Genomic DNA, 10978 nt, shown 5'->3' with positions numbered 1-10978 from the left:
TACATTTCGAGTAACAGGCTCTATATTCAGTTTTGCTGTGAAATCTAAAACCACACCTATTCTATTAAAAAGGTCATATCATCATTAAATCATATTTAAAATAGAAAACGAATAGACCGACGATCAGAATCCATGCTAGCGGGGTTGTTTCACCGCTCTAAATTGGTCTAAAATGTGACTTAAGTCTTGGACTACAATTAAAAACTCTTTCAATTGTGCCATATGAGAACACACAAACAATGTAAGCAGATTTAACGAGCTATTGACATAGCAAGACACCTGTTTACCATAGTATAGTTATGTACTGATATTGGGATTTCCTAATTCATTGTAAATTCATGGGCTGTAAGAGCAGGTGTGGGTTTTTCTGTGGTATTTTTTTTTCTTTTTAGATACGCAGGGCTCACTGCAGTAAAAGAAGTAAGAAAAGGTTAAAGGAGGCAGAAAGGTTAAACAAGGTTTCCCCATCACATCAAACATTTTTTATAAAAAAGACACAAAGGCTGATGGAAAGATCTACTCAGTTTACACAGAACCGGCTTTTGAAGATGTGAAAGTTGAAGTGTTGTCACTGCACAAGTTTGGGGAACCCCTCCGTGATGAGCCACCGAGAATGAGTCACTATCAGGGCCCGGGGAGTGGGCGTTAAGAGTGGGCATGGGTGTCCCCTTTATGACTGGTTTCATCAGGGCTCTCCCAATGGTGCAACCTCCTGCACCAACGCACGCATCGACGAGGTTTCCATCGAGACATTTCGATGTGGTGAGGGCTGGTTTGATGAAGAGAGAATCAAAAGAGCTTCTTGTCTGAAATGTAGTGTTCCACTGTTCCACTTCCTAGAAACGGCTTTGTAAACACACGCCATAAATGTCAGCAGCTCATGATTTACTGCTCAGTGTACTGGCCATCATGTGGGTAGTGACATTATTGTTCAGTTGAAAAATGTTGCCTTTCGATTTCGTTCAGACTGTGTTCACTGTAAAGGTATCAGGTAGCTTTTGGGTAAGTGATTTCAGGTCACCCTGTTTTGTCTTTAGCTGTGAGTGTAAAATCTCTAGAACTCTTCATGATCCACAAACCCACTAATTCCATTACAATCCCTTCAGACATCACAACTCCTCAGCTCCAAAAGGAAAAATGTCAATCTACTGTCAGTCCTCGTGTTTGGCAAGGTAGCTGACGATGTGTGTTTTTGTAAATGTCTGCCGTGTGTTTGCCTGCCCGGTCCTGGCTGTAGGCATTATACCAGTTCTGGCCAAGCTGTGGTCTCTGGCCTTCCCGTGCACCGCTTCCGCCTGCGGTGTGGCGTGCCTCCTTCCTGTGTGTGTCAGAGGCAGTTTGGCCTGATTTATAGGCCCCTGACACACAGCGCTTTGGACCCCACCTCTGCTGCTTGAATGGCTATCCCATGTGTTGGTGGTGGATCCACCTGGGTGGTTCTCCACTGATGGGGGTCAGATGTGGTCCCGCTCACGAGCTCCAGGAGCTCAGGGGAACATGCCCTGCAGACAGTGTGGAGAGAGAAAGTGCTTTCAGAAAATGTGGTTCCAAGCGGAGGAAGTTTTACTTCAGTTAAAGCAACAAGCTTGCAGCAACAGTCGCACGTATAACTGTTCTTTTGAAATGTTTTATACCTACACCTGCTGGAAACCCAGAATTAAATCCAAACACAAGTCAGAGAACATTGATAAAGGTTAGGAGTTTACTTTGTTAAAGAACTAAAGCACTTTGATTAAGGTTTAGATAAATTGTTGGTCATAGTTAAATAAGATGAAACTTCAGGACTCACGCCCAGGTCGCAACAGTCAAAAGCTCCACCGACCCACCATTTTGTCCTTTTAAAGTTAAACGTTTCCCTTTTTGTAATATGAGCATACAACATCACACCTGCTTATGCTGTAGTTTTTATAATTAGAAACACAATGGGGTTAACACCTATTGCGCTTGGCTATCAAACAGGTCTGAGGGTGCTCGAGTTTAACACAGACAGCTCTGTACACACTGTTGAATAGAGTTAGCGGTGGCTCTCTGGAGTGGCCGCAGCAGGTGAGGATAAGTTGGGGGAGAGATGGTGTGACTGTAGGTGGAGTAAAACAAATAGACGGTTGAATTTAGACACACAAGAAGAACATATAATACTCGGTGTGTGGACCTGCGACCGATGTCGTGGGTGGATCTGGTGGCCTGTGACTTCTGTGATCCTGACCATCTCTATGTGTATGTTCAATGGTGAAGATCTGATTAATGTTTGGCTTTAAAGTGATTACAAATGATCAAGTTATTATTGAAATTGCACACATGTAGAAACTATTTGCTTAACAGGTGGAAGCCTGATTTAGGTCTGGTATTATGGGGCTTTAAAATAAATCATAAATTATTATCACGATATATGAAGAAACTATTTAAGGACTTTGTTGGACTTTGTAAATATGAAGACTGATTGATTTTACTTATGGATTTTTAACACAGCTGCTGAGTTTTCGATTGAGTTGCACGGGTGGAAATGACAGTTCACTTCCTCATGCTCGCTAATGATGGCTCCTCCATTTTACGCGCTGAAGCGCCGTCCCTCGCAGTCCCCCCTCCTCTCCGGTGGCTCTCGCCGAGCCTCCGCTGTTTAAATGGGCCAAGTTGAGAAGCGGCGGAGAGTGCAAATCTTGTTTGGTCTGGGTCTGTGAACTTCAGCGTGACTTCAACGACATACACAGGGGTTAAAAACAACTCTTTCCAAACTTTCAACTGTATTAATCTTATGCGCAAACGCTACTCAGGAATATGAAGCCTGATGCGTTTGGCTTATGTTTCTGATTAATGCCATATGCCACACTGGTTTAAGTAGCAGGAGATATGTTTTATTATCAGTTTCTTTTTTTTTTATTGTCTTCATTGGCTGTGAAATTGTCTCTTGGCCAGATTTAAACTCCCCATTATTGACTCGATGTGCGCTGTTTTTTTAAGATTGCACAGCCGATTCAAAATGTTGCCTCTACTGGGTGAATATAAAAAAAACCCCTCTTACTTCTAATTTCCCCAAAGGCAAAAAAGAAATAAGAGACACGACGCTTAGCCTCGACTGGTAATGATCACCGTAGGTAACATAATGTCCGGGGCTCAGGGCTACCCAGCATGTCAGGTATTAACAGAGCGAGTGTGATTAAATGTGGGAGGTAGGAGCTGTGAGGCTGGCGGAGAGCGCTGCCGCCGCTGCGAGCTGCAAACTACTGAATGGGAATCTATCCGGCAACTTCACCAGACCGCTGTCTCACGGCGACACGGGGGCTCTGCGTAAAACCAAGCGGCGCGTCTCCAAGTCTGGGTCAGCCCAACTCACAGGCGGAGAGGACGCTCAAGTTGGATCGGGCGAGCAGCTTTTCACTTGTTACCGGCGCTCGGCTCCCACTAACATGCCTGCCATCAAAAAGGAGAGGCTGGATGGAGACGACATGGCATTGACTGCGTTCAACCAGTCCGAATACCTGGCCCCTTTAAATGCCACCGCTATCCCCGTGGTGACCCCGCATCCGCCGCCCTACGACCACATTTTCGCCCATCACCGCGCGTACTTGGGGCTCCACGACTCGGCGCTGCATCACCAGCACCTCCACCATCACACGGACGACTTAATGCTGGAGAGGTTCTCCTCCATCCCCGACTTTCAGCCCTTCTTCGACAACGGGGAGCCGTGCATCGAGGTGGAGTGCGGGGAAAACAAGGCATTGCTTTATATCAATAAATTGTGTCAAGGTAGTAAGGGACCCTCGATTAAATACAGGGGCGAGTGGCTCACCCCCAACGAGTTCCAGTTTGTCAGTGGACGAGAGACTGCCAAAGATTGGAAACGGAGTATTAGACACAAAGGTAAGAACAACCTTCTCTGTCCTCGCGGTTCGTTGGTAGAGAGGGGCACCTCATCATCAATTAAATACTTTTTTTAGACGCCGCTTACGGCTACAAACTTAGTCTCGTGGTTCGGTGCTGAGTGTTTGGAGTGAAAGGGTTACAGCAGTCAGTGCGTAAGGAGATGAGAAAAGGCGCATATCCTCCACATAACCCTCCGAGGCTTTGACACAGAGTTTGGGCTGCGATCACACACACCAAGCCGGGGCATCTGGAGTGGGCTGCACCGGGACTGAGGTGAAAAGTTAGACTTCGATAATTCAGCGTGTGACCGTTAAACTACTAATATTTTCCCGCATTATGGGGATGAATCGTTCCGTTAAGAGCAGCTGCACTTGTGCATGGGTGTTGACACTGTTACGCATCGCATGTTAGGTTTGAGAGAGATTTTCCTGAAAATTAGCGCTTTGTCTGTCCAGACAACGACACACTCAGTGTTTAAAAGTGATCCATTTTCAACTAGATATTAAATGTATAGCTGCTTTTATCCACAGACGCATTTTGTCGATGTCTGTTAGATTTTCCGGTGCAACGACCTTGACAGCATCAATGTAGTGATACTGTTCCGGTAATTTTTATGTTGACATTTATAGCATAGTATTTTTATGCAATAATTACGCATGGTGCGCGCACCCCCCCCCCCCCCCCCCCACCGCACACACGCACACACTACTCACATTACTCAGGCAGAACTGACACGCGTTAAAATGTGTGGGGGGAGTGTGTCACCCCCAGGTCAAAAATGGTAGCCTAATAGTTTAATATACCGATTCCTATAGACAGATGACAGTAGGCTGCTGTCTCTCTGGCTCACCACACTGAGCTACGGGTAGAAGAACTTCATGGCAAAAAATGTAGAGAGATGAGTCAAGTTTGTCTGCAGGGACTGATTCCTTTTTAGAATATATACTGTGTTTGTTGGATTATTTTTGACAAAATTTGTTTGAAACTTTTAAGTCCTGAGATGATGGGATGGAAAAAAAGGGCCCATTCTCATGCAAGGTGATAAAATCACATGCGGTGTCATGGAGGAGATGAGCTTACTGGCTGGAGATTATAGTGGGTAGCATTCACTAAAAGTGTTTGTCTTCTCTCTTTTTTTCCCAGGGAAAAGTCTCAAGACTCTTATGTCCAAAGGAATCTTACAGGTGCACCCTCCAATCTGTGATTGTCCTGGTTGTCGAATTTCATCTCCAGTGGTAAGAATATTTCATCTTCTGTCATACTGGTGTTACTGCTGCACTGTTCTGCTGTACTTGTAGAGTCGCTGTGTTAACTAGGGGAAGCCGCATAGAAAAATAGTTTTGACTTGAAGACAACTCTGCTGTGGATGTGCAGTATATAGAATATGTAGGGTTTAAAGATGCTGGATTGATCACTGTGGATGTCAAGAATTCACCTCATTGGTGAAGGCTGAAACTTTTCAAAGAGCACAATGCAAGCAGATCGAGCTCGAAGACATATTGATATAATATGAATGTGTTAAAAGACTAGCTGTATTCTGGTACTTGTTAATGTAATATCGTATTTCTTGGTGAAGTAATTCAAACATTTTTCATGTTTTTGCTCAGTTGAACTAATGATGAATGCTTGTGCTTGCTGAGCTGTTACGTCAAGTCGATTTTATTTATATAGCATTTATATGGCCTAAAAACACAAATCACATATTTGCCTCAAAGGACTTAACAATCTGTACCCTCGTTACTAATGTTTTGTTTTTTTGTGTTTTTTTCCTCATAGACCATATAGCCTATAATTTGATTTAGTTCAGCCTGTGTGAAAGCAGGACTAGGCACTGATATTTCATTGCGATATTTGTGTTGTCACCCAGCTCCTCATACACGAAACAGTGGGCGAGTGTGGAAAAGTGCATGAGTCCCATATGCAATGGGAGCATTGTCTTTCTTTATAACCTTGATGGCGAAGACCCTACAGGCACATGTGTCAACTTTGATGGTAATTTTTCTCAGCATGAATATCAAATCCACTTTCAGCCTTTCACTGATGCAGAATATCAAACAGCCTTTTATTCTGAGGCATTGAGCTGTCCAGTATGGCTGTTTGACGTTAGGTGTCGTTGGTCGGGCTCTTCTGTCCCAGTGAATCAGTTTCCTCACCTGGCTGTTGAACTTTTGTTTGCCTAGTGCTTCCCTCAGGGCTCGGCCAGGGGCACGATGCCAAACCTTGAGGCCTTGCAGGTGTGTCACGATTACAGCATCACCACTGTGTGTGTGTGTGTGTGTGTGTGTCAGCTTTGAGCAAGCACACTGCCGGCTCACCGTCGCCAAATCTGTTCACACAGGTGCGGCGGGTGTGTGTGTGTGTGTGTGTGTGTGTGTTTGCATGTGTGTGTGTTTTTATCACCACGGAGCGCATCTGTCGTCGCTCCCAAGCACTAATCTTGAGGGAAGGGTGTAAGAGGCTTAGCGAGCTACTGAGCGTGGCTACTGCTGATTATTGTGTGCGAGGCACGCAAGGCAAAGGCGGTTTAGATAAGCCGGAGGTGTTTGAGTGATACAGGTAAACTGGTGACATTTTTCACAGCCAAGAATGAAGACCTGTACCCTGACACATAGGGTTCAGCCAAAACGAATTACCTGAGGGAGGCAGGGGGCAAAGAAAACCGACAGAAGAGAAATGCTCATGTCTTTTTTTACTGAAGGATTGGGGAATCTGAGCGTGTTTGCTTATGTTTAGGCTTATTACAGATATCAGAGTGATTGGCTTTTGGCTTGCCAGGGCTTGTACAGTTCCACTTCAATTACAGCTGTGACGGAGTAAAACTTTGTTATTGACGTAAGCAGGGATACGAGAGCTCCAAGGTTGTTGTTGTTGAAGCCCTCTCTCCCTCTCTCCCTCTCTCCCTCTCTTCCTCTCCTTGTCTGGTGGTGAAGCCTGAAGTCTAACCCACCAAGTGAATGCCACCGTGACACTTTTCGCAGATGCGCACACACGCACGCACGCACACACACACACACACACACACAGTATGTTGGCAGTTCCATGCGAGGCGGTGAGGGTTTAGGCGGAGGAGTGAAGGCAGCGGGACTTGTATGGCCTGTACTGGCGTCTCCCTCTCTCCCCACTGACTCCCCTCAGGGCATGGCAGCCAGCACTCCCTCACTGATGAGCTCTCTCTCTCTCTCTCTCTCTCTCTCTCTCTCTCTCTCTCTCACACACGCACACACACACACACACACACACACACACACACACACACACGCACACACACTATATGCCTGCCTACTGACACAAATTACCTCATGCAGTCATTTATTTTGAAAGTTTGACGGCTGAACTTTGAGTGATCTTGTTTCGCTATAGGCATGAGGCAAGCGATCATAAAGTGCAGCAGCTGGTGGGAAGACTTTTCACCTGCCTGCTCAGAACTCAGGGAAGTTAATTCGCTGTGTCGGCCCGGGCACAAGCTGTTTATAACGACGCGACACAAGCAGAACAGTTTTGAATTTAAATGTGCTGATAATGTTGTTGACCCACACTCTAAATCTAAAACAAAATCAGTTTATGAGTGATGTGCCGCTGATAACTAGCTGTCCAGGTTTAATTGTCATTAAAGTTGCCCCTTGAAGTTGTTAGTGTTTTGTGTGTCTGGGACATTCTTTTTCATGTGTACAAGATTGTGAATGTATGTTGAAGTTTATTCTTAGCTCTGTACGTTTGTGTTTTAGTCTGTACCTACGTATGTGTTAGTTTGCATCTGTGTCTTTAAGAGTGCATGTCTGTGATTATTTGTACACCCGCGATTGCTGGCTGACTTGCCTGCTTGCTGTGGGTGCATTTGTGTGTCAGTGCTGTGTGTGTGTGTGACTCCTCCTGGGAGAGCTGGGCTTCCTCTGCTCTGTTATTTCAGCGGAACTGGCGGAGGCCGGGAGGAAATTACACTCCCCTCCTCCGGCTCGTAAAGACCTCCTCCAATCAAGGGCTCCTCTTGCAAAGTGAAATTAAACACACACACACACACGTCCAAGCACGTCCAAGTCATACACACTTTTGACAATAACTTATAGTCCATCTCATTACATTTTCATAATGCCATTTCCAATAGGGTTAATGGGGAAAAGATAATTAAAATCAAAGTGCACCATATTGAATGAAATAATAGAAGTTGAGCTGTTATGTGATGTGGAGTTGTCTTCTTACATCAACTACCTACTATACATGGCTTCTGTTTCATGTGTTGTGTGTTTGTGCGCGTGTTTGCATGCGTGTTGCCGAGACTATGTTGCTATGGTAACACCGGAATCGGTCATTGGCCCAGAAGTGTGCAGAGCTGTGGTCGTGTCGAGTGTATTTGTGCACTTTTGTGTGCGTCTCTCTCTGTGTATCAGACAAATTACAGATTTAGTGTGACTAATGATCTGTTCGTTCACCGTGGGTCTTCATCTCGCTTATAGGGTTAGGGTTAATCAATACGAATTGGAATGTGTGTCTCACATATAGAAATACAGTAACGGTCATATACACACACAAATGCAAAAACTCTTTTGTGCCTCTTTTTGTCTTTCTATCTATGAATAGATTCAGTTAAAATAAACACTTAAAGTTAGCAAATTAGCTTCCACTCGTGTCCATTTCAGCAAGATGCCAGAGCTAGAGAGCTGAATGTTTATATGTTCATGCTGTGTGTGAGCGTCTTAAAGTGTTGTACATATTTTGTATGTATGACTGGATGTATGTGTGTTTGGGTGTGGACCCTTTGAACAGACAGCTAAAATAAGTTGGAGCATCTGTCTATCAGCCAAATGTGGTTTATCACGACAAAGCCAACGGCGATACTAAAAACCTTCCTCCCAACGTTTGTGTGTGTGTGTGTGTGTGTGTGTGTGTGTGTGTGTGTGTGTGTGTGTGTGTACAGAAATGTGCTTGCGTTTGTTGTTAGCCATGTGATTTCCTCTGATAGTTGCAGACTCGCTCTGTCACATCAGGCCTTTGCAGACAGCATTGTCCTCTCATAGTTTTACTTTCATACATCTATCAATACACTAAAACAAGCACACATACTACAGATACGCACAGGATTATTAAGTTAAATCCATAGATATTGCAAAGTTATATGAATAAATGTGTTGATCATCATAATCTGTATAAATTTATATACTGTATATTTAAAACCACAGTATGTAATTTTAGGGGTCTCTCAATCAAAACAGTAACAAAAGACGTAGTTTGATGATGTTGTGATGTTGCATGGGATCATGGGAGGTTTTGTCTTCATCACTGTTGCCAACAAAAATGTACCTGACATAGGCAGAAAATAGTTACTGGATGTTACTCCAGTTCTATGAGGTTAACCCCATTCAGGGACGAGGAAACATTAAAGTTTTATTCATGTTATGTTTAGTCATGTTAATTCACATTTATTTACGTTATGTCATTTCATTCTAATGAAATAGAGTAAGTAATGTTAGCTAACGTAAGGTTAACTTGCTAACTTTCCATTAGATGAGTCAACTACCTATACAGCTACTGTAGCTAACGTTATGTGGAAAATTCAATTGTGGGGTAGCCCAGCACTGTTATCTGTGGTCAAAACAATCATAGTAAAAATAACTTCATGATCGAGTTGAACGTTGTTTTAACGTTAATAACATTACTGCATGCATTAGCTTGGTGGCTGACATGAGCCACTTGCCATAGCAGTTCTTTGACATTGTTTCCCTGGGAGTTATAGCAGCAAGAGAGGGTAAAGGGTATATGACGGCATTAAGAGGCGACCAAATGACACGCATGTAGGAAATATTTGGGATAATATAAGTACACAACTCAACAAAAGTCGTTTTAGTCGTTATTATAATTTTTTTGTTTCTGTTTATTTTTGTGACTCATTTTGTTTAATACTGATAATGTGCTAAAAAGTCGGTATGAGAAAGATTAAAGACAGATAAAACCTAAACTGTTGGTTGAATTTTATTTTGCCAGCATAAATGAGGGTCATCTGAGTTTATCTTGGTTTTCCCTCCACAACATAACTGATGCTCATCATTCAAATGACCGAGACCATTATTTCATAAATGAAGTGTGGCTGCATGTTGAGTCGTCTAACCCTCAGTGAAGTGAATGTTCAAACCTTGAAGAGGAGGTGTGGCAGTGCATTCAGTTAGTTGTTCCAGTGCATTTAATGGAACAATCTCAAGTGTGTTGAACTTTGCACGAAATTATAGTAACTGTCAGGATCAAATTTTGCTCTTGTTGGGACCAACACAGTTGAATTTACCAACCACAACTTCATGTTCGCCTTCACTTCCCCTGTGTTTGTCTGTGGAGAGAAAGGCCCAGTCGTTACCTGTCCGTAAAGCCCCCCTGCGGCAGCCTCGGTGGGCCTATCCAAACACACACACACAGAGAGAGAGAGAATAAGGGGAAGAAACTAGAGGGAAAGGGGAGAGCAAGAGGCGCGCTGGCACGCTTGACTGCACCGCCACTGACCTCCCAGCGCCGCCCCCCTCCCCCTCCTCCCCACCACCTCGCCGCCTCTCGCCCTCTGTGCACCTCCTCCCTCCTCCTACTGCTCCCCCCATCCCCCTCCCCTTGCCCTGTGCCGCTCCACTGGGCTGCAACTGCCCGCTCGGCTCAGCGCGTGGGGGCCGAGGGTGCAGGAGAGCGTGTGTGTGTGTGTGTGTATGGGAGGGGGAGGCGGGGGACTTGGTCGCATGCCTGTCCGCCCTACAGTGCTTTCTCACTTTTTTTTCTCTTTCTCTCACACGGCCTCAAACAACCAAGTGTTGCCTAAAGTCTGTACATAAACCACATACACACACGCAGTTATCCAGAATCCAGATTTATTTTGCCAAATATGAGGTACATTTGCACTTATAAGGAGTTTTACTTGGTGAGGTTGGTGCCAATTTATAGTTGCATTTCTGAAGTCATGAATGTTCTCTGTACAATGTGTATGAAATAATGCATCAACCCAGAATTAACCTTTAAGAAGTAGAGTAAGTAAAGGAAACATGTACCATTGACTCAGTCTCAATAACTTTCTCTAACCAAAATGTATCTTCAAAACAGCCAAAAGAACTGACTGAAAAAGTACATCTGTAGTGTTTTTTTAGTAGTGTAT

General features: G+C 44.2%; 1 protein-coding gene across 1 annotated transcript in view; it reads left to right on the top strand.

Annotated features, from left to right (window-relative positions):
* Window positions 1-3158: 3158 nt before the first annotated feature.
* samd11 (sterile alpha motif domain containing 11) overlaps window positions 3159-10978 on the top strand; it is a 48860-nt gene continuing 41040 nt past the window's right edge. The window contains exons 1-2 of the mRNA XM_070911022.1: window positions 3159-3858; window positions 5005-5096. Of these exons, the coding sequence (XP_070767123.1) occupies window positions 3159-3858; window positions 5005-5096 (792 nt within the window). The remainder of the gene's footprint in view (window positions 3859-5004; window positions 5097-10978) is intronic.

Source organism: Enoplosus armatus, chromosome 8 (genome assembly GCF_043641665.1).
Source record: "Enoplosus armatus isolate fEnoArm2 chromosome 8, fEnoArm2.hap1, whole genome shotgun sequence".
Lineage (NCBI taxonomy): Eukaryota > Metazoa > Chordata > Actinopteri > Centrarchiformes > Enoplosidae > Enoplosus > Enoplosus armatus.
Note: the sequence above shows the minus strand (reverse complement) of the source record. Positions and strands in the feature narration are given on the sequence as shown.